Source organism: Sus scrofa, chromosome 1 (genome assembly GCF_054392235.1).
Source record: "Sus scrofa isolate SSC_HxYL_T2T_F1_AM1 chromosome 1, Sscrofa_HxYL_maternal_Yorkshire_Landrace_v2.0, whole genome shotgun sequence".
In the NCBI taxonomy this organism is placed as follows: domain Eukaryota; kingdom Metazoa; phylum Chordata; class Mammalia; order Artiodactyla; family Suidae; genus Sus; species Sus scrofa.
The window spans coordinates 228102339-228129248 of record NC_139383.1 but is presented as its reverse complement, the minus strand read 5'-3'; the positions used below and the strand labels follow the sequence as shown (position 1 = coordinate 228129248).

Sequence of the window (26910 nt, the reverse complement as noted above, 5' to 3'; positions counted from 1 at the left end):
CGGGGCGTGCGTCGGCGTCGCGGCCTGCCAAGGGATTCTGGGTAACGGCCCCCGCCGGCTGGGGCGGCTGGCACCGCGCAGTAGGTACCACTAACGCTAAGTCGGTTGGCAGTAGAGGTTGTGGGGCTGTGGGCAGCAGGACATGGAGCAGCCGTGGCCGCCGCCAGGACCTTGGAGCCTCCCTCGGGCAGGAGGTGAGGCTGAGGAAGAGAGTGACTTGGATGTGTCCCCTGGTTCTCCCCGCTGCCTGCAGCTGCCCGGCGGCGGCTCCCAGGTGAGAAGGGGCCCGCGTTCTGCGGAGGGGATGAGAAGGTTCCGTCACCAGGCCCCCAGAGTTATCTGTTCCTGCGACCCTCTTCTGTGCCCTGTTCTGAGTCCCCACTTCCCCACCCCGGGCGCCGGGGGCCTGATTCCATCCCATCGCTTTGTAGCATCTACTGAGGTCTTCGAAGAGGGGCTGGCCATTTATTTCCAACCTCCACGCACACCTTTTTCACCTTGGCTAATTTCTCACCCTTGGAAGAAGTTACTCCCCGTCACCCGCCTTTTGACAGCAGCAGATTTAGGTCGGTTCACGCTATAACAGTGACCCTTTGTCCTCTTGTGCCTGCATTTATCCGAGTACTTTATTCTGTTGACGGCTCTAATATACAGTTGATGAGAACAGTGAATGGTTGAGCTCCTGACATAAACGTTTCCGATCCAATTTATTTCACTGACTTTTGACATCTGAGCAAATTCTGTAAAACTCGGCTTTTGATGGCGTAAATCATGCTCACTGATTGGCGTGACCATTTCCCCCTTATGATTATGATTTTAGTTTTGTTTCATACCATTCTGAAGTAAAAACATAAAGGCACGCATTTGCCTTTTCCTTCAGACTTACTCAGATCCCTGAAACTGCTTGTGGTTTTCAGCCCAGCCTTCTTTACTCTGAAAATTATCTGGATGTGATATACTATCATTTAGGGTTTTCCTGGGTCTTATCTTAGGCAGTGCTTACTGTTCATGTCACTTTGTCTTGGAGTATGTTTTTGAAGTATATTTCAGGATCACTGGACTAAACTCACTGAAACGAATTGTAGGTGTCTGCCCTCTAGGCTTCTTGCAAAATGGGATCCCTGAGGGCTTAACTGAATTAATACAGTTTTACTCGGGACTCATCTTGCTAGCTCTTAATGAAAATGAGTGATTTCAATCGTTTTCCAGTAAGTGTAAGATCATCGATCCTATGCCCAGCTCTCAGGATTAGTTGGCTGCACAGAGAAAAATGCTGTTTCATAACCACAGGCTGTACTTCAGCCAGTCGCTGGGAATGTACAAGACATTTTTTAGGAGGACAGAATGAGAGTTGATAGGTCAGTAGTCACCCACTAATTATGGATCACTGGTGTCATCTTTATATACAAAATGTGTTATATGAGCACATAGTGAATCTGTTACAGAGAGAGAAAAAGAATGAACAGCAGTTACCATTGTCGATTTTGAAGGCATATGGAGAGGATAGAAAGGTCTCAAGAATTTCAATGGATTGTGGTTGGATCTAAACAGTAACTTAAGAGAAACTCTGAATTTTAAAAATAGCTGTATGTTACTTTTTATTTATGCATTTGGAATTATAAGCTTATTTAGCTGAAAGGAATTTTAAAAATGAATAGGCTTATCTCTTTCTTTAAAAGTGATTTCCCTGAAACCCTATAGCTAGTCATTGACAGGATTAAAACTAGAATCCACTTCCTACACATGGTAGTATTTCTTCCCACCTACTGCACTGCTCATACTGTGATGTAAAGTAAAACTTTATTTGGCCGAAACTACCTCTGAATGGTGCTAAAATTTGCAAAATGACTGCTAATCCTAAATTAATTCATGTATTTATAACAAACCTACTTATGTGCCTTACTGGTTTTAAATTTTAGGACTTAAGTTTTTCTGTTGGAATACTTGGAAGGAGTAAAATGTTTAATTCATTTTATAAACATAAAAACAGCTTTGGTTTATTTCTACCATATATGGGGAATCTAGACATTTTAATGTCGCATGTGATGCATAGTTCTGAGATTCAGTTAATGTAAAGGCAGTTTAAAACTTAAAGATCCTGTTTGGAAATTTTCATGAAAAGTTCCGTTAGACTTTTTTTTACATTAATAGACCTAAATGCCAACATTTTCTTTTTCGAATCTAAGTTCATTAAAATATAATTAGTCATCTCCATTTATATTGGATAGTTTGCTCAAATGCCCAAACATTGTCTTTGTAGCCTGTAGAGAATTTAAACCTAAATTATTTTAGAATTTGGAAATAAGACTTCTGTGTTTGATTTGAGAATTTGTTCCCACATAATTTGAAAATGCGAGATATTTCAATGTGTCCTTGTCTTCCTTTGTACTTCTTTGTCTTTTCGTACAAATTATATTTTATAGCTTCATTTTTCTCCTTTTTCTGATCCCTTCTTAAACATAACTAGTCTACAGTTATTCTTGATCCTATTCTAAGATAGCAAAAAGTAAAAATAAATACTTAACTTGGTTGGTTACAACTATGTAGTACCTGGGCTGCAGACCTGCTAAATGAGTAACTAAAACATCTGAATAGCAACAGCACATTTGTTGCAGTAGAAATCTAAGTTTGCCTAAAGACTCGGCTAAGAAGGAGGGCCCTTGCAGGGGGTACTTGCCTTAGAATTCTTTAATACTGCTTGTCTGTTCCAAGAAGTCAAGAGTCATGTATTTATCTAAGATTTATTGAACTCTAGCCCCTCAAGAGGCTAATAGTCAGGTAAACAAATGAGCACTATATTGTGTGAGAACAGCACTATAAAAGTCTGCATAACTTGGGTGGAGAAGGACAGGAAAGGATGGAAGGGATGTGATGCCAGAATCTGGAATGGATGGAGATGGGAGTTTGGGGAGATGGAGTGAAGGAGGGTTGCCACATTGAAGTAGGGGGATGGAAAGAATAAGTGAACAAGTAGAAGAGTAACTAGAGCTGAATCCAGAAACATAATAGGAAGTGAGACCATGCCATGCCACAGAATTTGCACTTTATCCCAAAGCTCTAAAAATGAGTATAATTATCAGATTTGTTTCTTGGAGAGAGCACTCAAAGTCTAGTAGAGTACAGAATGGCTTGAGATGAGAAGGGCTGAATTTATATATTTAAAATGTGAAATTATAAGGGCCTGAATGGTGATGCAGATAAGGGACTAGATTAGAGTAAAATTGTGACTTTTTAAAAAAAAAACCTTGCTTGTTTTGATTAGGATTAAGTTAAAGGATATCTATTTGATATAGTCAATTATAAATAGAAATTTCCAATAAGAACTCAGATTAACAAGGATTGGTATAATACAGAGAGAACATAGAAATGAAGAAATGATTACTTCTAAATAAAAAGGTTTTTTTCAGTAAAGAACTTGTAGAGCAAAACTCTAAAGGTCTGATTTTCAGCATGTTGAGTTATAAGTTGATGAATTAGATTTAAGCTTTTGTTCTCATTATTCTGCTGTTTCAGGATTATGAAGACTATAAAGCAAATATTTGTTGAGCCCTCACTGTATGCAGAACACTGTGCTAGTTGCCAGGCTTTTTGTTGCTGATAGTTGTCAGGGGACAGGCACAAATTAACACAAAAGCTAGTTGGTGAAACAAGGCCTATAATATAAAATTGTATCTTAAAACACAGCAGGCCAGATACCTGTGTACCAAAAACGTCAAGAAAGCCTTGCCTAAAGGAAAATTGAACTGTGTTGCATAAATGTACCTGTTTTATTCACTTCTTTTTAAAAAAAAATCCTGTTTTTTATCCAGATGTATAGCCATGGAATTGAAATGGCTTGCCAGAAGCAGAAAGAGTTTGTGAAGAGTTCTGTGGCTTGCAAATGGAATCTCGCTGAAGCTCAGCAGAAACTTGGTAGCTTAGCACTGCATAACTCTGAGTCCTTGGATCAGGAACATGCCAAAGCACAAACAGCAGTATCAGAACTGCGGCAACGGGAAGAAGAATGGCGGCAGAAAGAAGAGGCTCTAGTACAAAGAGAGAGAATGTGTCTCTGGAACATGGATGCCATTAGCAAGGATGTTTTTAATAAGGTACCACCTTTTATTGAACTATAATGAAAGAAAGAATCACTGAAGTTGTACAAATCAGTTGTGCATATCTGATAACAAAGCAACAGAATCCTGTAAACAGTATTCATTTTTGACAGTTTAGGAGAACTGTTGTTACATAAACCTATATTCCTAGTAGTATCTAATGTGGGTAGTCCTTAATCCAGTTACGTGGCTGCGATGTAACATACTGAGTGTAAGTGGGGGTTTTAGAGTCATACTGCCTAAATCTCGACTTTGTCACATGCTGGCTTTGTGACCTTGGGCAAGTCTCTTAACTTCTCTAAGCCTCAGTTTCCTCAAATGTATAGAGTGGGTATGAAGACTAAATAATGTCTTAAAAGCAGGTAGCATAGGGTCTGGCATGAGGTGCAGCTCAGATGTTAAGAGCCCTTTCTGATATTGCTGTCCTATGGGCTCACTTTCGGTTTTCTAACACTAACATATAGTTACCAGATTTATCAAACAAAACAAAGTCTCTCACTATTACTTGCCAGTATGTATTTAGTAAACCCCACAGTAATTTGGACTTAGTGTTACAAGCGTTATTACTGAAAGAGTAGTATAATACTTATGCCAGGTCATTAAGAACAGTCTTCTTTTTCTCACTGGATTACATAGGCCTTATTCTTTGTTTGCTTTTTGTCTTTTGTCTTTTTAGGGCCGCACCCTCAGCATTTGGAGGTTCCCAGGCTAGGGGTCAAATCAGCTGTAGCTGCCAGCCTATGCCCCAGCAAGGAGGGATCCAAGCTGTGTTTCGACCTACACCACAGCTTGTTGCAATGTCAGATCCTTAATCCACTGAGCGAAGCTAAGGATCAAACCTGCATCCTCATGGATACTAGTCGGGTTGGTTAACCACTGAGCCACAATGGGGGAACTCCCCAGTAGGTCTTATTCTTTTTTTTTTTTTTGTCTTTTTGCCTTTGCTAGAGCCACTCCCACGGCATATGGAGTTTCCCAGGCTAGGGGTCTAATCGGAGCTATAGCCACTGGCCTACGCCAGAGCCACAGCAACGTGGGATCCAAGCCAAGTCTGCAACCTACACCATAGCTCACGGCAACACCGGATCCCTAACCCACTGAGCAAGGCCAGGGACCGAACCCACAAGCTCATGGTTCCTAGTCAGATTCGTTAACCACTGCGCCACGACGGGAACTCCTAGGCCTTATTCTTTGACTTTTGTATCTGAAAAAGAAATGGGCAATGAAATTCAGTCATTTTCAACTAATGTGTAAAGTAGTACTTCTTTCTATTTGTACTAAATTTAACTCTCAAGCTTCAAGAGTAGACTGCTCATTCTCTTCTAAGTCCACATTCACTTTACCTTTAAACATCATTATGTTCTAGACGTAGTCTGTAACACTACATATTTCTGCTCTGGCACCCACTCTCAATTCCCTGCTCTTAAACACCTTAAATTTCTTTCCCTGGACCAGCTTTAGTTCTACAGCACTAATACACACATAGGTAAATGTGCAATACCACTAGCCCTATCAGCACTTTATTCTTTAATGGTGATAAAGTAATAAACAACATGCTTCTTGGGGAAAAAAAGTGTATAAAATAGAATTGAAAGGCTTCCTTCACCTCCATTTCCATTTCCCAGAGATAACCACTGTTAACAATGAGTCATGTCTTTCTAGACTTTTTCTGTGTTTGTACCAATTTATATATTTTTCTCCACCTTCAACAAGATCATTCTTTATCTGAATGATGTGCTATCTCTGTATATATTGTTCTAAGGGATATGTCTTTTTTTAAGTATTATTTCTGGTTTGCATTTGTACCTCAAAACTATTTTTTATTCCAGAGGGAATGGTCAAAACAGCATTTCTTTGTTTTATAAAGTTAATGTCTCTTCTGTTTACACAGTGGTCACAAAGAAAATATTTTTATTTGTCTTTGCTTTTAATTGTTTGTTTTTTTTTTTAAACTTAGGTTCTAAGATAGTCTACATTTATACCACACATTAATTAGGACTATCTTTATGTTCCAGTCATTTGCTCAAAATCGTACATTGATTTTGTCTGGGAGCTTGAGACTTGAGAGGACTGGTTTAGATCTGCGCTGTCCAACTCGATAGCCGCTAGCCACATGTGCTATTGAGCGCTTGAAATGTGGCTAGTCCGAATTGAGATGTGCTGTAAGTGTAAAATACACACCAGATTCCAATGTCTTAGTACCAAAAAAAGTAAAATATTTCATTATTAATTTTTTTGTATTGCTTTCATGTTGAAATGATAATATGCTGGATATGTTGGGTTAAATACGTATGTTGTTAATTTCATCTGTTTCTTTTTGCTTTTTAATGTGGCTGATAAAAAACTTTAAATTACATTTGTGACTTGGATTATATTTCTATTGGACAGTGCTGGTCTAGATAGCAGAATACATAAAGGAGAAAAGCTTTTATTTTGAAATATGTAAACTTGTGTGCTTCCTGATTGCAAACTGACAGAGAGCTAGTTTTTGGTTTTCATTTTTGGCAGTGATGATCTCAAGGTTTAAATGTGATTACAGAATGTTCTGAGAAACTGTTCTGCCAGTTTTTATGGCCAGATAAAAACTTCATCTTGGTCTGTTTTATGACTTACTTAGCTGGAAATAAGCACTTCCCTATTAGAAATGTGTGCTTGATTTCAGAATAAAGCTCTTTGGCCTCTCCTAAAAAAAAAGTTCACAACAAAGATCTATTTTAGATTTTGTCTTATCAAAGAGTTTATAGTAAATATATTTTATTCACTATAAGCTTTGAATTTGTTTCCAGCAAGAACTCCAGAGCTTAGAGTTGAAAATATTTAATGGAAATGAATAATGCAGAACATAATTACGCATGCAAAGGATCTTTCTATACCTGCTTTTTATAGGGAAATTCAGTTGTACAAAAGTTTAATTCATTTGTTTTTCTGTGTGATTTCTAAAATAATTATATCATTTTTTTGCACATATATCATTTTAAAATAAGACTAATGAAATTCCATTACAAGAACATTTTAATTCTTCATAGAGTTTTAACAGATGAATTTAATGATATAGTATCAGTTTACTGTATCACTTTTATAGTCTCTATAAAAGGATTGCTAGGTATTCAGTATCTGAGAAAAGAGATCCAATTAGAATATAAAATCTGATTTTTAACTCCATTTTTTCCTTAAGAGTTTTATTAATCAAGATAAAAGAAAAGAAACAGAAGATGAAGATAAATCAAAATCATTTATGCAGAAATATGAGCAAAAAATCAGACATTTTGGTAAGTCTACTATGTGAGTTTCCTTCTTTTGTGATATTTGGTGTTATAAATGTGTACAAAAAATGGATTTATAAAATGGGGACCAAAAAGAAGGTAATTGACAAACTCCAATTATGTAGCTACTTCTGGCACAGTTGTATAGCTCTTGTTTTAGACTATTGGTTTTTTTTTGGTCTTGAAAAAATAGAGTAAAAGAGTAAACTGAATTGTGAAGAAATGCAAAATTCAATTTATTGTTATATAATCCTGCCCTCTAAGACATGGTCTTTTTTACTCCATAGATTCTTTCCATTTCCCAACTAATCTTTGTTTTTGTCTTTTTTCATTTTTGCTTCCTTGGTATCTGATTATCTTACATTTGTAAGATCAGCATTCATTTTTTTTTCAGGTGTGGGGATGTAATGCTATATAGCTCATCAGATCTTTGAATTGTTATTCAGATAAATAATACAATTACTTTATAATAAATAATGTAATAGAAATATGTATTCAGAAAACTGAAAAATAATTTTCTCTATTGGGGAAAAGTGATGAGATGATGTTAATGCAAGTGAAGGCTTCCCAGAGAAGGTAACATCTGAACTAGATTATGAGGAACATATAGGAGTTTTTCATGTAGATAAGGGAAGCAAGGCAATAACAACAGCATGTACAAAGGCAGTCAGGAAATAGAATGCTTTGTTCTAAGAATTATAAGCAATGTGATAACTACTTGAGTGAAAATGCTACTGAGAAGTATAATTATTAATTTAGCAAACAGTTTTTTTTATTGGTAGTATGTTAATAAGCTTTTTTTTTTTTTTTTTTTTTTTTTCTTTTTGCTATTTCTTTGGGCCGCTCCCACAGCATATGGAGGTTCCCAGGCTAGGGGTCGAATCGGAGCTGTAGCCACCGGCCTACGCCAGAGCCACGGCAACGTGGGATCTGAGCCGCATCTGCAACCTACACCACAGCTCATGGCAACACCGGATCGTTAACCCACTGAGCAAGGGCAGGGACCGAACCCGCAACCTCATGGTTCCTAGTCGGATTCGTTAACCACTGTGCCACGACAGGAACTCCCTGTTAATAAGCTTTTTAAATGGCATTTTGAGACCTTTTTCCTGTTGGTGTTTTTCTCCCAAAGTATTTAGAATTTCATTCATCCTTCAGTTATGTCAGTACAATAGATACTATCTTAGATTTTTCCTTTTTTATGCAGTTCATTCATAAAATTATTTCATAAAGTTTATTCATAAAATTTATTAATTTTTCTCATACTTTTTATTTTAAAAAGTGAAAGAAGCTGTATATTCTCTTTAATTCAAGAGTAGTGTCTGAAAAAATGAAGTTTATTTTTGTACATATTATCATTTCACTATTATTTATAATAGAAAAAAATGGATGTATAATCCTCCATTGGATAGATATTAAATTCTTTAAATGAGCAGAGTCCTGAATTATAAGGATAAAAAGCAAAAATTTTGCAAATGTGATAATGTGATTTGCAGCTTAGGTGTGATAATGTGATTTGCAACTCCCATCTGCAGTCCATACTTCCTAGACCTGTGTGTTCTGTAGGAAAAGGGAGTACCATATTCTAACTGCTCTTTCAGAGCATCACTGCCCTTGGTAGAATAGCATCCCTCAAGATGCTTTCACACAGCTGGCATTCTGTAGGCTACTTGCTTTGGAGCTATGGGAAACCTAGTCCATGAGAAAATAGTTCCCTCACTTTTAACATAAGCCAATAGCTATGGTCATAATATTTGTTTAGGAAAATATCCCTACCTCACAAGGCATAGTAACCCACCTGGCAGTGTAACTGTGTAAGTCTTCAATAAAACTTTTCAGCATTGGAGTTCCCGTCGTGGCACAGTGGTTAACGAATCCGACTAGGTACAATGAGGTTGCGGGTTCAGTCCCTGCCCTGGCTCAGTGGGTTAAAGGATCCGGCGTTGCCGTGAGCTGTGGCGTAGGTCACAGACGCGGCTCGGATCCCGTGTTGCTGTGGCTCTGGCGTAGGCTGGTGGCTACAGCTCCGATTCAACCCCTAGCCTGGGAACCTCTATATGCCGTGGGAGTGGCCCAAGAAATGGCAAAAAGACCAAAAAAAAAAAAATAGTAAAAATAAATAAATAAATAACTTTTCACTATTGAATAAAACCTATAGTGATGTTCATAAGGCCACTGAATTTCACAAGCCTTTTGTCTTCATTTCTTTTGCTGTAAGTTGAGTTTTGGGGTCAAGAAATAATGTGATATGGGGAATACCTTATTTACTAAGACCACAGATAATATTATTGATAGTAGCATGGCAAGGAGGGAGGAAAATACCAGATCTCTAATGGGCTTGTTCAAGTGAGGAATCATTGGACCCACCAAGATGAAATGGGACAAAGATAATCAGCCTGTTATTTGGTGGTTGGCTGGCCTTTCCAGCTTTGGGTGCCAATACTGAAGTTTCAGTACTGGTTTCTACTACTGACAGATTAAGTATTCAGTGGCTAACCTGCAATATCCTTGATGAAGAGATCCCATGTTATTGAATCTCTATATAAGCAATCTCATATCTACCACCATGAACCCTAAGTTTATAAAATTTCACAAGCAATCAGATGGCTGAGGAGAAAGGTTAACAGGACATCCATAAGTGACTAATAAACAATTGTTTTGCCATTGCATATGTGGGCTTCCAGTGTCAAATGCTATAATATTAACCAGAGCCTACTGTCTTCGGAGCCAACCAGACCCTATAGCCATTCCCAGATTCACGTTGTGCCTATTTCTTAGTGGAAATGCATATTGACTTTGGAAGAGATACCCTACTTGCTGCAGCCCCTGACTCCCAGAAATATTACTAAGGAAGGAGGCTCCCAAAATTTTGCTGTTTTATTTCCCACTTTCTGGCATGTTTGTGTGTTACCAAAACATTTGGGATTTCTGCTACATCCTGCTCACCAAGTTCCATCAGAATGGAGTAGACTACTTTGCAGTCATGTGGGATGATGAGACAGTCAGAGTCCCAGGGGACTGACTTATGGCACAGTTGGTAGAGACCTGAAGCAAGACAGTGAAAGTTTAATATTGTCCCAGCTGGGTGAAAGCAGATGTTTCTGGTGTTATATACATGTTGTAGTAAAGGGGAAAAATTTTTGCCGGGATAACTACATTGATACTCTCCTTTAAACTAAACATATCTGGAATAGCAGCTGTGATTAAAACTTTTAGCTGGAGACTTTCCAAACTTGGATTGCATTCCAGACTCTTGGGGAAAACATGGGCCTAGAACATGCGAGGCTGTGAAGGGCTGCAGTGACTTCACACTATACTTCTCTGTGGTCTCATGTGTATTTACATTCTTCAAAGTTCCACCCAACTTTCCTTTGTGGAATTTTTTGACTATCTTTCTCATATTGCTTTTATCCTTATAATTTACCATCTAATAATATTGTGAAGTACTGGTTCCCCCCATATTTGTATTTAATTTATTATTTGTTAATTTAGTTAACTCATGTTTTATAAATATAAAATATCAACATAGAAATAGTCTGTTTCCTTTTGAATTTCATAAAGTAGTTTTATTCAGTTATATGCATCTTTCACATCACTCTTTATGATCACCAGAGTTGATCATAAAGAGTTTTTAATGATGTAATACAGTTTTTAATGATGTAATACAGTTTTTCACTATACATTATGTGTTCACTGCCAACCGAAATTAGCTGTGAGTCAGCATTTTTTGACTCTGGGTAGGGTGTTGCCAATGGGAATTTTATCAAAACCTATAAATATTGCATAGACACTCTGATAGAATCAGTTGTGGTTTGGGTGGGTAATCAGTCTCTTCAAAACAATCACTTATATATTGCTTTTAAAAAACACATCAGTTTCCTGTTTTTGAAAAACGTTTAATAAAAGTACTCTTGAATAGAATGTGAAATGTATTGAGTAGGAAAATAATATATATGATATGATTCTAATTGTGTTTCTCTAAAAGTCAAAAAATAAGCCGGAGGAAAATAACATTAATTAATGTTAAGAATTAACATTAATTCTCTTGTAGTATCACATGAGATCATTATTTTTTGGATTTTTCAAATTCTTCACAGTACATATACTTCATATTTATGATCTGAAAAAGAAATATTTTTAACAGGTTTATCCTAAGAATTCAAGGATGGTTTAACATTAGAAGACACATAATGTGATTCACCATATTGACAGATTGTAATAGCACATCCACTGGATTTAGTGATAAGTTAGATGTGGGATGAATGGAAATGTTAGAAGAATTTGTAGAATGCTTGACCTGGAGCTTAGGAAGAAATATAGATGGCAAGGAGAAAAGAATGGGTTTGGTTTCAAATAAGATTAATTTATGTGCAAACATGTAGGTAGAAATAGCTATCTGGGAGTTCCTGTTGTGGCTCCACAGTAACGAACCCAGTTAGGATCCATGAGGATACAGGTTCAATTCCTGGCCTCGCCCAGTGAGTTAAGGGTCTGGCATTGCCATGAGCTGAGGTGTAAGTCATAGAGGCGGCTTGGAACCTGTCTGGCTGTGGCTGTGGCGCAGTCCGACAGTTGTAGCTCCGATTTGACCCCTAGCCTGGGAACTGGAAACTTCTATATGCCGTGGGTGCGGCCCTAAAAAGAAAGGAAGGAAGGAAGACCGAGCTCTCTGGTGGTAGGTGATTGGGAATATAGGAGATCTGGAGCTCTGGATACATAGAAAAAGAGGTCTTATACTGTTTTTTAAGAAATTCACAACCTAGTTGGGAGATTTTTAGTTACATTGAGAAATGAAACTTCTTAGTATAATTTAAAAGATTATAATATATCATTCTATAAGTATAATGCAAAGAATCTTGGGAAATATAAATAAGGGCATGTATTCGAGAACCATTTTAGGAATCAGGTGGAATAGTGAGAGCTAATAGGTGGATTGGGATTTAGACATTCAACAGAAAAATACATGGATGAAAATTCACAATTAAAATATTAATTTGTCAAAGTAATTTTTTTTTTTTTTTTGTTCTTTTTGCCTTTTGAGGGCCACTCCAGCAGCATATGGCGGTTCCCAGGCTAGGGGTAGGAGTCAGAGCTGTAGCCACTGGCCTACTCCAGAGCCACAGCAACGAGGGATCTGAGCCGCATCTGCGACCTACACCACAGCTCATGGCAACACCGGATCATTAACCCACTGAGCAAGGGCAGGGACCGAACCTGCAACCTCATTGTTCCTAGTCGGATTCGTTAACCATTAAGCCATGACGGGAACTCCTAATTTGTCAGAGTAATTTTTTTAAGCACACAGAGAAGTCGTTCGGCTACTTTAAAAGACTAGATTATTCTTAACCAAAGGATTACTTAATATTTGATAAATGAATGATAGTTCATATTGTATTAATAACGACTACCATTTATCAAGTGTGTACTCTCTGTCAGGCACTGTTTTATTACATGCTTTTTAAATATTAACTCCTTTAATCTTTAATCTTAACAACAATTCTGAGTTAGGTACTATTTTTAGCCCTGTTTTGCAGATGAGGAAATGGAAGCATAGAGGTATAAAAGGGATTTACCCAAGGTAGAGTGAGTGGTAAACCTGATACTCCAACCTAGGCAGTTTAGTCCTAGAGTCATCATGCTAGATTGTGTTACTCTCCATTTGTTTTTAAGTTTGTTTATAAATTCCAAGATAAAAGTTGTGATTTCAGTTGTGTTCTGTCCCACTAAGCCATTCTCTTGATCTATTTTGTTCATAAAATTCCATACACTTCCCACAGAGATCTATATGGACTACTTATAATGTAATTTCTCAATCTCATAATAATTTGGTATGTGTTCTTGAAATCAAGTGTTGACAATTACTTCTCAGGTAAAGAAAAAGCCATCATCATCCTCAAGTGCTAATTTTGGCTCTGGTATTAAGTAGTTTAAAAACTTTAATGTTTAATGACACTCTTTGTCATGGCCCCTACAAGTGTCACTAACCCTTTCATTTATTCTTTCCTGCAAAAGAGACCAAAATAGATAGCATTTTGGTACCTAAGTGAGTCACGTGTTTCCATGGAGTTGTAAACAGGAGAAGGAGTGATCTCTCTATGGATGGTAAATAGAGTTGAAAATATCACCGCTTCAGATGTGTAGTAGGAGTTCCTGCTATATGGCTCAGTGGGTTAAGAACCTGACATAGTGTCTGTGAGGATGTAGGTTTGATCCTTGGCCTTGCTCAGTGTGTTAAGGATTCGGGATTGCCACAAGCTGTGGTGTAGGTCACAGATGCAGCTTGGATTTCAACCCTAGCCTGGGAACTTCCATATGCCACAGGTGCGGCTGTAAAAAGAAAAAAAGAGAAAAAAAAAGTATAATAAAGGCAAGGCTTTTATTAAATTAAATTGCTATATCGGATTTATTTTATGGCTGGGTATGACAAATAAGATTATGGTTTCTTTAGATCTGAGCCTTAGAAGTTATTAATTAGATTCTTTATAGTTTGAGTAGTTTAAAGTAACTTAAATGATTTTGTTTCTCAGAATTTAAAGTGATCTACTCACTATATCCAAGATGTTGGTAAAATAACTCTATAAAGCTTGTAAAACTCTTTATGAGAAACACTAAAATGCTTTCTAATAAATTTTTAAGTGAGGAAAAATCATTTATTTTCAATTGATTTCCATATGTTCCTGTGTTATTTCTCAGGAAGACGTTTGTCCTCAGTTTTGTTTTTACACATTTCCTGATGTGGGACTTTAACATATGGAAGTTCATTTTGCATCTAGAGGAAAAATTTATTGCCAAAGTATTGAGATAGCCTTATAAAATTTCTATGATAATTCAGTTCATTGGAAATAGCTTTCAAAATTCACAGCAAGTTTTATATCAAATAATTTGTCAAGCTAAAGTAGGTTGAGTGGTGTAAAGCCATAAGTCCTGCATTTGGGGAATGCCTGAAGCCCTGGGCAAATAGAGATGACTGGTCATCCTGGACTAAAGTAAGTACAGATAATTTCAAGAGATTCAGTATTACTTATTCACATTTGCCTTGATGGCTCAGTGGTAAGAAACCAGACTAGGATCCATGAGGATGCTTTATAATCCCTCTTCATTTGCTCTTTTCCTGTATCATATTGCTGTGGTAATATGAGTTGTCTTTATAGAGGATCATTTTAAAATACCATTTCTTGGAGTTCCCGTCATGGCGCAGTGGAAACGAACCCGACTGGGAACCATGAAGTTGCGGGTTCGATCCCGAACCTCACTCAGTGGGTTTAAAGATCCAGCATTGCTGTGCACTGTGGTGTAGGTTGCAGACACAGCTGGGATCTGGCGTTGCTGTGGCTGTGATATAGGCCGGCGGCTACAACTCTGATTAGACCCCTAGTCCATATGCCGCAACCGTGGCCCTAAAAAAGGACAAAAGACCGAAAAAAAACCATTTCTTTGCTTACAGGAGGAAAATTTTTGACATTGATGATTTAATTCTTTTTTTTTAACAGGTATGTTAAGTCGATGGGATGATAGTCAGAGATTTTTGTCTGACAATCCATACCTTGTATGTGAAGAAACTGCTAAGTATCTTATTTTATGGTGTTTTCATCTAGAAGCAGAACAGGTATTGTGTGAAACTTAAAATTTCTGGGAACCTTGGTGGAATTCTGATTTACTTTTTTGTTTGGTTGGTTTTTTTGTTTGTTTGTTTTGCATTACTTTAATTGAAAGCAGAAAGGTCATTAAATGGAATTACAATTTTGTTTTCATATCTACTTTAGTTGACTGTTACAATTTTTCTTTAGTTATTTCACTTAGATTAGGGAAACTTTTTTCAAGTGAGCTTTTCCTGCCTCCCTATCCTTCCATCTATCTTATTCCCATACCTTTTTCTTTTTAACCTATTTAAAACCGCGTTTTAAAAATCCAAATAGTAGTCACAACATTAAATATACTTCCAAAGCTATTTCTTATAATTTTAATGTATTTATTTTCAGAAAGGGGCTCTAATGGAACAAATAGCACATCAAGCTGTCGTAATGCAGTTTATTATGGAAATGGCCAAAAACTGTAATGTGGATCCAAGAGGATGTTTTCGTTTATTTTTCCAGAAAGCCAAAGTAAGTAGCTGTTTGATATTATTAAATGGAAAGGTTTGGCTTTAGCTGAGACCTCTTGTCCATACACATCAAAGGAAGCCATCCAACCAGAGTGCCACAGGCTAAATTCTATAGATTTTATAATGAAGGAAAATTACATTACTGTTTTCATGCTAATTTAGATCTAAGGCAACTATACAAGAGGTTTATTGTAGTATTTATGTGAAATTGAGACCCATTGAAATGAATGTATGTATTCAGAAAAATTAGAGGAATGATTTAAAAAAAAAAAACCTGTGGTACACAATACTGTGCAGCCATCAAAATTGTATATGTGAAGAATTTGTACTGATCTGATAAAATGCTTTGCTATAAAGTCAAAAGAAGTGATACATATTTATATATTCAGGATGATGTCATCTATATTTAAAAAAAAGCTAAGTCCAAAAAGTTTAAGTAACATTTCACACTCATTAGGTTAATAATTTAAAAGTTGCACAAGAAGTAGAGCAATAAGACTTCATATTCACTGCCTGTAGAAGTTTAAATTGATATCACCACTTTGGGAAATTTCCTTGTAAAACTGAATAAGACAAGTGCTAATACCAAAATTCTTCTAGATATATACCATAGAGAAAAATTTCTCAACATGCGGTCCGGGGACACTCAAGGGTCTTCAGGACCCTTTCAGGAGGCCTGCCGTGGCACAACAGGATCATCAGTATCTCTGTAGTGCTGGGACACAGGTTCAATCCCAGCCCAGCACAATAGGTTAAGAATACAGAGTTGCTGCTACTGTGGTGCTGCTGCTGTGGCATAGGTCACAACTATAGCTCAGATCTGATCCCTGGCCTGGGAACTCCATATGCTCGAGGTGGCCAAAAAAGAAACAGAAAAGAAAACAAAAACAAAACTATTTTCATAATAATAATAAGATGCTATTTGCCATTTTCACTCTCATTCTTTCATAAATGTATAGCATAGATTAATATAGAAGCAGATGTGTAAATCCAGCTATCTTCTATTAAGCCAGACTTCTCACTAAATTGTTTCAGAAATAGTTTTTTGTGTTTTTTTTAATAGAAATGTTAACATATAATGATTTGTTATTGTTATATTTCAGTTAATATTTTTTAAATTCCTCAGTTTTAATTTCTGCCTCACATAAATATTGATAGACATAGCCTACATAAACAAGAATTCTTAGCTTCCTCAGTAATTTTCAAGAGTGTGAAGGAGTCCTGAGACCCTTAAGAACTGCACCCTAGAGAAATTCTTGTGTATATATATGTACCTCCTAGAATTCATAATAGCACAAAGTCTGGGAACACCCAGATGTCTGTTTACAGAGTGAATAAATTGTGGTATAGTCTTTTGGTAATATACTAATCAACATTGGTATGGATAAAAAAACAAGTCTTAGAATGATATTATCTGGTGTCATTTTTTTAATGTTTTATATTTTTTATAAAGTTCAAAAACAAGCAGAACTAAACACTATATTATTGAGGGATACATAAGTGGTAAAACTGAAGAGGCAAAGGAGTGGATTAAGACAAGTTATGATAGGAGTTCCCTGGCGGCCTAAGTGTTAAGGGTTTGGCATTGTCACTGCTATGGCACAGGTCTGATCCCTGGCCTTGGAACTTCCTCATGCTGCAGGCATGGCCAAAAAAAAAAAGACAAGTGATGACAATGTTAACTTCAAAGAGAGAGATGGAAAGCTCTTTGAAACCATCTCTAAGATACTAGTAATGATCTATTTCCTAATTTTTGAGGGTACATAGTGGAGTTTTTGCCCAAGAAATTGTGCATAGTTTACATGCTCTTTTTAAAATATATGATACATTTAGCATACACAAATAGAAGTTAGAAGGATATACACCAAAAGCTTATGATTATACTTGGGTGGGAGAATTATGAATGATTTCCTTTTTCTTTTTCATATATTACAATGAACATGTTTCCTTTTATGAATAGAGAAAAACACTATATTTTTAAATTTAAAAATTTTTGCCAGAATGGCAGTAGTCCTACCTTCTACTATTAAAATAGGAAATTTTCCCCAAACAGTATTTTTAATAAGTAAATGATTGAGTTGGTATTTTAGCTAGGCTTCTGATAACTCTTCTAAATTTTCACTTGACAATAGGCATTTAAAAAAAAAAAAAAACAGCATGCTTTCCTTTTCTTCTTACATTAATGGCTATGTTTGAACTAGTGCTTAATAAGATAATGGAATATAGCTAAACTATATATATTCTTTGAAATTTTCTTTGACAAAATAGAACTGAAGAGCTCTGAAGTCTTAATAATTTTTTTTTTTTTTAGTTAAGAAAAAATTTCATGGAGTGCTTACTTTGTGCCAGGTATTCTAAGCATTTCACATAGATTAATCCGTTTAAATGGATATATACATTTTACATGGATTTAACTCATTAAATCCTTATAATATTTTATGAGGTTTAGTATTTCCTTTTTTTCTCTCTCTCTCTCTCTTTTTTTTTTTTTTTTTAAGGCCGCATCTGCGGCACATGAAGTTCCCAGGCTATGAGTTGAATTGGAGCCACAGCCACAGGTCTACACCACAGCCACAGCAATGCTGGATCCCCAACCCACTGAGCAAGGCCGGGGATCCAACCCACATTCCTCATGGATACCAGTTGGATTCTCTGCTGTGCCACAATGGCAACTCCTATCTCTTTTTTTAAAATGAAGAAATTAGCATAGAGAAATTGAGCAGGTGACCCATAGGTTACTTAATAAAATAAAAATCAGGTCTTTCTAGAGCCAGATCCTTAGGTCTTTGGCATGCAGTAAAGTCACCAATTTTGCCATTTGATTGTTCTAATGGTTTGTTGTATAACCATTTCAGAAGGATAACTTTTGGGTATGAAGGCTCACATTCCATGTGTCTACACAAGTACCATATATTGACTGAAGTGAAATGCTGTAATATAATTAAGGAAATGATTAAAAAGAATGGCCACACAGAGCATTTTACATTTGTACAGATATTGATGCTGATAACTAATCCATAGGTTTTAATCCAGTTATACAACCTAATCTATATTAAAGGAAAAACAGCACTGCAGACAAAGAGGTCCAGTGATATTGAAGAATGAGACTTTGACAAAATGTTTTTCACCACTTGAACTTAAAACCTATATTCTGTTGTATTGGATATGCTCTATTTCACTTTTTTTTTTAATCTGCAAAGGAAACATTTATAAATGGAGACTACTGCCAAAAGCATGTTTTGCATCAAGAATTTTTCTTATATTAGGAGTTCCCACTGTGGCACAGCAGGTTAAGGATCTGGCATTGTCTCCACAACTGCACGGGTTTGATCCCTGGCCCAGTGCAGTGGGTTAAGGATCCTGCATTGCCACAGCTATAGTGTAAGTCACAGCTGCAGCTCAGATTTGATCCCTGGCCCAAGAACTTTCATAGGCTACAGGTGCGGCCAAGAAAAAACAAAAAAAGAATTTTGCTTATATTATATACATCATTGAAGGGAATTACCCCCCTCAACATACCTCATCATTCTTTTTTCTTTCCATCTTAAAAAGAAGGTTCTTGCTTAACTAAAACACCAAGATATTTTCATAGCGAAGTTGAATACTGAGTTTAATTGGTTGTTGTGGCTTTTACAAATAGATTTTAAGGATCAGAGATTTACTGATAACAGGTAATATAGCACCTCATTAATTGACGGAGAGTTAGAAAGTTTAAAGACTATCCCTTGGCTGTTGCTTAGCAGTGGGAAGAGGAGAGAAGAATGCAAGAGATTAAATGAGGACTCTCTTGTATCCTGTCAAAAGTACAGATAAATCAAGAGAAATACAAAGGAAGCCTACTTTGATGACATTTGTGTGTATGTGTAAGAGCAATTGTTTCTTTTTAGTTGGTTTCATTTTGCTGAAGCAGAGGAAAATGGAACAAAGTTATCTTTAATATTCATATAAAAACAGGTAGTTTTCAGAAATCTGACAGGGATCTGGGTGGTTTCTATTAACTATTCATCTCCTTCACCTCTTCCACTTCAGGCCTAATGCTTGTTACAAAATTGGTTTTCGTTATGTGTGGTCTGGAAGTCTTGAAGAAAAAAAAACAGTATTTTTTGTGTTTTCTAGGCAGAGGAAGAAGGTTATTTTGAAGCTTTCAAAAATGAACTTGAAGCGTTCAAGTCAAGAGTCAGACTTTATTCTCAGTCACCAAGTTTTCAACCTGTTACAGTTCAGAATCATGTTCCCCATTCTGGTGTTGGATCTATAGGTTTATTAGAATCCTTACCACAGGTAAGTTGGGAAAGTAAATATTTACTTTATAAATGTGTTCACATAATTTTTGTTCTCTTGGTGTACTCTTCTTATACATTATATGTGTGTGGTCATTTTAAAATATCTTGTCTCAGAAGGTAATTCTTGAGTGCCATTTCATGCCATGTTTTGGCACTAAATTTTGTCCATTTCTTAAATATTTAGAGAGACACCCAAAGTTCCACTTCTTTAAATATAGAGAAGATGAGGAGTTCCCCTTGTGGCTCAGCAGAAATGAATCTGACTAGAATCCATGAGGACACAGGTTCTATCCCTGGCCTTGCTCAGTGGGTTAAGGATCCAACGTTGCCGTGAGCTGTGGTGTAGGTTGCAAATATGGCTCAGATCTGATGTAGCTGTGGCAGTGGTGTAGACCAGCAGCTACAATTCAGATTCAGCCCCTAGCCTGGGAACCTCCATATGCCACACATGCGGCCCTAAAAAGAAAAATAAATAAATAAATAAATAAATAGAAGATGAGGTCTACCTAAGCATTCTTAAGGGCAGATAGTAGCTATTGATCATCTCAGTCATAAGTTTCTCAGGATAGCTCCTGAAGAACATCTTGTTTTGAGTAGAAATGTACTGATAAGAATTTAGTAAGATGAGTTAGCTCCAAAACATATGTACAAGTAGTAACCAAGGTAATCTGTTGCATGAGTTTATTAGTATTATCTTTAAACATTGGTGTTGCCTACCAGATGCAACATTTTAGTACACATTAATGTTACTTGTTAAACAATAATTTCTGGTAATATTGGCCAACTGTTAGAGCATCTTGGAAGTCTCCTTTTAGATTAAGATAAAAATGTCTTGAGTTCCCGTTGTGGCTCAGTGGGTTAAGAACCCAACTAGTATCCATGAGGATGCAGGTTCAATCCCTGGCTTTGCTCAGTGAATTAAAGATCCAACATTGCCACAAGCTGCAGCTCAGATCTGGTGTTGCTGCGGCTGTGGCATAGGCTGGCAGCTGCAGCTCCAATTCAGCCCCTAGCCTGGGAAACTCCATATGCTACAGCTGCAGCCCTTAAAAAAAAAGTCACTAGCATGAAATAATTTATGTCAAAAAGAAGAGGAGGTTGGAGCACTGGTCTGCCCAATACTACTTAGGATTACAAGAAAGTTGCTGTCCATTTTGGTTTTGATAGAACTTGAAATGAACCAGTTACCTCTCATTTTCTCATTGTCAGGCCCCAAGATTTTAGGACTAGCTTTAGCCAGTTTAGTCTCTTGTCTACACAGTGTACTTCATTCAAAAGAAAATGTGAAGAGAGCCCTATATTTATTTTTAAATCTCAAAGTGGTAGGAATTGAGATTTTTCAATATCTTGACCATATGTCTCTATAATTTAAGGACAGTTTAATGAAAACAATTGATCATATCCAACTCACCCAAAAATATTGTTCTCAAGGATGGAAATAATCAGGTCTAATTTTTAAATAATTAATAATTACCCCTTAGACATGTAAGCAATATTCCCCCTCATTTTGTGTTATAGATTCTGTCAATATTATTTAAACAGAGTGCTTTTCTCTTCAGTTCTGTGAGAAATAGCCCACAGGGATGCAGTCTTTCCAAAGGAATGTTATGACTAAGTCATTGTCAAGTCCAATATATAAACTTCTGAAAACTAAGATATCACATAATGAATGCAAAGGAAAAAAGAGACTTCTGAAGGATGTTGTTGGTTCTAAACATAAGAGGGAAAAGATAAGATTGCAGCTAAATGTACAGAAGCACTGTTACCTGTTGGAGGGAAATAGGATAAGATGAGAGGCAACTTGAGGGACTAAGTTGTCAACTGAAAGGAAATTTGAAAGAAGAGATTAACATAACATCCTATTTTTATTGTATCAGTTTATAGATTGCAAAACAATTTTACATGGTGTATCATTTGATCTTGTCCAAAACTCTGATTTTTTTCATTCATTTATGGATGAATAAACTGAAGCTCCTTATAGGTTAAGTAATTTGCCTAAGGTCAATACAATAAGTGATGAAGCTAATATTCTAATCCTACTCCACTACTCATTCACCTATGTAAACTACTTTTTTTTTCTCTTTTTGCCATTTCTTGGGCCGCTCTCGAGGCATATGGAGGTTCCCAGGCTAGAGGTTGAATCAGAGCCATAGCCACCGGCCTACACCAGAGCCACAGCAACGCAGGATCCAAGCTGCGTCTGCGACCTACACCACAGCTCACGGCAACGCCAGATCTTTTAACCCACTGAGCAAGGCCAGGGATCGAAACCGCAACCTCATGGTTCCTAGTTGGATTTGCTAACCACTGAGCCACGACGGGAACTCCATCTGCTTTTGAGTCACATAGTAAAAATAGGGCAAGACACTCAATTTTGTGCTCTTGGGCAGAACTATTCTTTCGGACAAGAAATGTGTTAAGAATGTTAGTAGATGAGAATATGGGTTACTCAGTAGAATTGAAGTGTACATCAGGTTACGTATATTAATTGTTTTTTTTTTTTTTTTTTTTTTAAGTATCTCCATGATGATGTCCTCAGTTCCTAAGGAGTTAGGTAGATGAATTCTAGAGAATCTCTGTAGCCAATTCTTTTTTTTTTTTTTTAATTGCTTTTTAGGGCTGCACCAGGGCATGTGGAGGTTTCCAGGAGAGGGGTTGAATCCGAGCTGCAGCTGCCGGCCTATGCCACAGCAACAGCAATGCAGGATCCGAGCCACATCTGTAACCTACACCACAGCTCACAGCAACACTAGATCCTTAAGCCACTGAGTGAGGCCAGAGATTGAACCTGAATCCTCATGGATACTAGTCCAGTTCGTTTACCACTGTGCCACAATAGGAACACCTCTTTAGCCAATTCTAATACTCAAAATTCTGTCATGAAAAACTGGAGCGTATTATAAGCTTTGTTTTCAAGGCATGGGTTGTGGCATAGGTTTGATTCCTGGCCCAGTAACGTCCATATGCCATGGATGTGGCCAAAAACAAACAAACAAAAAACATTGCTGGCTTAAAGCCATATTTATCTTTTAAATTATATTATTAATAGCTATGTACATATAATCACATGGATGATGTAGCCTTACCTGATTGAATAATTTAAATTATACAGTTTGTTAAAAGGGAGGAAAAAGTAGTTTTTATTACATTTCTATTTTTTATCATTATCTTCTTGGGTTTCAATTCCAGTCTGACTTAAAAGTCCATCTTTCCTACTTCACTACACCACAGAAATAGAAAATGTGAAACTGAGTATGCAATGACATATACTGGCATAAAACTAGTTTTCATCCATTGTTTCTTCTCTATACTTTTTTTTCAGAATCCAGATTATCTTCAGTATTCTATCAATACAGCTCCCTGCAGTTTAAACTCAGTGGTACATAAGGAAGATGATGAACCCAAAATGATGGACACTGTATAATTTAGTTAAGACTGCTGAAGCCAAGTGATATTTTGTTACAAGAAAGGAAGAACTTGGCTATTTTCTTGACACTTTTATGGGTGCTGCACTTTATTTTTGTTCGGTTTTTGATGGGAGGGGAAAAAAAGAGTACTGAAAGGTTTTGTAAAAATTTTTTTTTATGTGCTGCTAGGGTTTTTTTGCTTTGTTCTTTTCTGAAGAGAGGAATGGTACTGTATGTTGCAGGAAGTCAAACTGGACTTTTTGGGGGGGGTTTGGCTACTAAATTTGCCTTTAATCTTAGTATTCTCAATTTTGGAATCAAAGTATGAAAATCTGCACAAATGCAATGTTTACAAGAACTGGTTGATTCTAGGAGGCATATGCTACAGTCTCTTTTTATATGGATATGTACATGTCCTACTCTACAAAAAAATGATTAAAGATAAAAATGTACTTGTATCCTGCTAATTTAGCTGTCAAATCTGCTATTTCATCATATTAAAAGCAATAAATCAGTAGCTGATAATCTACTTTTCTAAATAAGCTGGGTGGTACAAATTAAAACAAAGTCTTTCCCCTTAAAATAATATTACATTTGTTTTTTCGGCACCATCAGTTAAATCTTTGACTGAAATATTAATCTTATATAGATATTAAATTTACCCCCAAGTATTCTCAGAACTGATTCCTTAGAAGTTGATTTTACACTGTTGACATTTTAATATTAGGGATGTATAATGATATAAAAAGTGATAAAGCTAATACAGATTTTTTTTTTCAATAAGATCACCTTCAAGCTCACTCTTAATTTCTTTACTTGACATAGTATGGGATCTCTCAGGGAGCAAGTTTTAAAAGAATACTAATGGCCTTTAAGAACAAACAGGAAAAATAATCTGATTTTTTAAATTATAGGTATTGTTTGTTTCACTCTGATATGGCCCAAGGACTTTTTTTTAAAAGGCAAGAGAAATCTTTTAGAGCTAACTGTTTATTTCTAAGAATTTGGTGGTCCTTATTGGTAATGATGGCTTTTACTACATTTGTCATTCCTCTCTTTAGCTTAGTTACCATAGAATGCTTCTGAGCTTTACTACTCCTATATAATTCACTTTAAATATGCCAGGATATTTGATGATTCATTTTATTTGGAATGAGATGGCAATGCTAATTATACTGTCCTTATTACTTGAGGATTAACCTTCTGACTTAAAGGAAAACGAGCTTTGATTTGTACTGGATGTGGTCTTTGGCTCGGTCCCATTGAGGCTAGTAGCAAACATTTAGAAGATGACTAAATGGGATTTGGAATATATGTCTCAATTTGAGAAACCAAATAATGCTAAGGGACCCATGTGGTCACACCTGTGACCTTGGCTTCACTTGCACCTTGTTTTAACTAACTGAGGTGATAGGCACTTAGTACCTATAGAAATGGACTGGAATTCTGAATCATACATATGTAACATCACAATCTTCCTGGTTTTCAGAATAAAACTCTTTTTGTGCTTTTGATATAAATATATACAATATAATAAAATGTTTGACTAATTTATATGGTAGTATTCATCAGCCTGCTTTTTTAAATTAAAAAAAATTTTTTTTAATCTAATTACCTAGTTATAGTTTCTCTCATTTTTTTTTTTTTTTTCCTTCTGTTTTGGAGCAAGCTCTTGTTTTTTCCTTCCTGTCAAACAGAGAATGAACATAGGAATAAAATCCCCAGTTTCACAGAAGAGTTACTTGAAGCATTACTTTCCATTCCTCAACTTTACCTTTCTCCAGGATTTACCAATAAACACTCAAATTGTTTTGAATTTCATTTTGCCTTGTTAGAACTATTAAAAACTGAAGACTGGAAGGAGAGAAATTATCAGCAAACTGAGTAAACTATTTCTGAAGGGTTCTTTTAGGTTTTGTTTTCTAAAACAGGAATTACTGAAGAGCTATTTAAAAATTTAGCTGTGTATTCTACTTTTAAAGGGAAGTGTTGTGTGTTTTGAATGTGAAAGTGATTGGATTTATTTTGGGAACTACTGATTGATGCCATAATTTGCACCTAAAGACTATAACTTACATATTTAGCAGTACTTTAGTACTAAGGATAATAAATTGACATCCTTTTTATTTTTCTTTATTTTGCTTTAGTACTAAAAACTAACTCCTATTTGGAGAAATGTGTTCTGGTTTCTTAAATAATAAGAATATACTAAGTAACCAAAGGGATAATTTATATTTCAGGTTGGACATTTTTCTCCAAACAAATTATTTAAACCATGGAAAGTAGAAACGTATCTTTGACATCAAAATATCCATCAAAGATTCTTATTTCATTTGATATAGTTGATATTCTAATAAGAGATTTTTTTAAAAATAGCCATCACTTTATCCCCTGTTAATTTAGTGTCATTTTATCAATGATGGTGGAATTAATACTGATTTAAGATTATTCTTTAGGAGAGATGGATGAGTTACAGTCTCATCTAGTGAGCTTTTTCAAATTTCATTCTCATCTATTAGTGGGCTCTTTGAAATTTTGCCTAACGAGCTCACAATCGCCCATAAATTCTTTTTCGGAACACTGGAACTTCTTTCAGACTGGCATTCCTATTACCCCTTTAAAAGTGAACTAAGGAATTTCCGCAGTGGGTCAAGAATCTGACTTAAGTGGCTCCAGTCGCTGTGTAGGCAAGGTTCAATCCCTGGCCCAGCATAGTGGATTAAAGAATCCAGTGTTGTTGCAGCTGCAGCTTGGATTCAGTCCCTGGCCCAGGAACGTCCATATGCCTCGGGTGCAGCCACTAAAAAAAAAAAAAAAAAGTGAACCAAGATGCTGCCCAAAGAATGGGAATCTAGTTTATTAAGTAGATTATTTTACAGAATTTACAGGATGAAAACATTGATTGTGGGTTGAGGCAAAGTGATCCTGAAGTTAACCTTGGGGTATTTTCGAAGAATAAAAAGATAGTCAATTTACTGTTCTCAGAGTCAGTCACATATTTCAGTTCTTAAGTTGATGTGGGACAGAAATGTACTTGCCTCAGCTGATAGTCATGCTTTTCATTTCAGTTTTGCTACTATATCATACGCATTTTAATAAGTTCCTAAAAGTCTATGCATCCATTTTTCATCTGTAATGGACATGTATGTACTATTTCATAGGTATTCTGAGAAGCTGACTCATAAGTATTTATTTGCTTGCTTACTATGTAAGCTAATTGGGGGTCGGAGGGTACAAAAATGAATAAAAGTTGATTATGAATTGCTTACCATCTACTAATGGAGTTGAAACCATTCTCATAAGTCTTGAAGAATTAGACTTGAAGTTTTAATCTTTTCTAAGTATGAAAATTATAAAAATTCCCACATACCTCACTTGTTTCTAAAAAAATCATGATTTCTCATGTTATTTACTCTTCACACTTTATTTACAGTCCTTTGGTAAAACGACATCACCAGACTGATTTACACTTTGGTGAAATTCTTCCAAAATGTTATTTAGCATGACCACTTTACTCAGTGCTATATATATGGAAAAACATAATCATTAGTGCGCTAAACAAAAAGCTGGAGCTAGGTGTGGGCTCTACAAAGCATATTGGCTTTTACCAGAACCCTTAAACAAAGCTAGACTATTTTGACTGGGTTTAAAAATTTTTAACTATAACTTCTAAATCGAAATCTTGAGTTGCAAAGATAGGAAAGCTGTTTCTCCAGTTTACTAGTGTCTTGGAATATTTCCTTTTGTCACTGGGAAGACAAC

At 36.2% G+C, this 26910-nt stretch overlaps 1 protein-coding gene across 3 annotated transcripts; it reads left to right on the top strand.

Moving 5' to 3' along the window:
* The first annotated feature begins 29 nt into the window (after window positions 1-29).
* CDC37L1 (cell division cycle 37 like 1, HSP90 cochaperone) lies at window positions 30-26423 on the top strand. 3 transcript variants are annotated; one of them, XM_084986624.1, is made up of 8 exons: window positions 30-194; window positions 3810-4091; window positions 6110-6256; window positions 7270-7363; window positions 14848-14963; window positions 15337-15459; window positions 19575-19739; window positions 23064-26423. In XM_084986624.1, exons 4-8 carry the CDS (start codon window positions 7330-7332, stop codon window positions 23163-23165), a joined length of 540 nt encoding a protein of 179 aa, XP_084842750.1. In that variant the 5' UTR covers window positions 30-194; window positions 3810-4091; window positions 6110-6256; window positions 7270-7329; the 3' UTR covers window positions 23166-26423. The 3 variants fall into 3 exon arrangements, with proteins under 3 accessions (XP_084842750.1, XP_084842742.1, XP_003121966.1); XM_084986616.1 differs by having other exon boundaries at window positions 30-274; XM_003121918.6 differs by lacking the exon at window positions 6110-6256 and having other exon boundaries at window positions 30-274.
* The last annotated feature ends 487 nt before the right edge of the window (window positions 26424-26910 follow it).

Coding starts and splice junctions, on each gene's coding strand:
- CDC37L1 (XM_003121918.6), top strand. CDS start 143: ATGGAGCAGCCGTGGCCGCCGCCAGGACCTTGGAGCCTCCCTCGGGCA. Junction 275..3,809: donor TGCCCGGCGGCGGCTCCCAG/GTGAGAAGGGGC, acceptor TTTTTTATCCAG/ATGTATAGCCATGGAATTGA. Junction 14,964..15,336: donor TTCATCTAGAAGCAGAACAG/GTATTGTGTGAA, acceptor ATTTATTTTCAG/AAAGGGGCTCTAATGGAACA.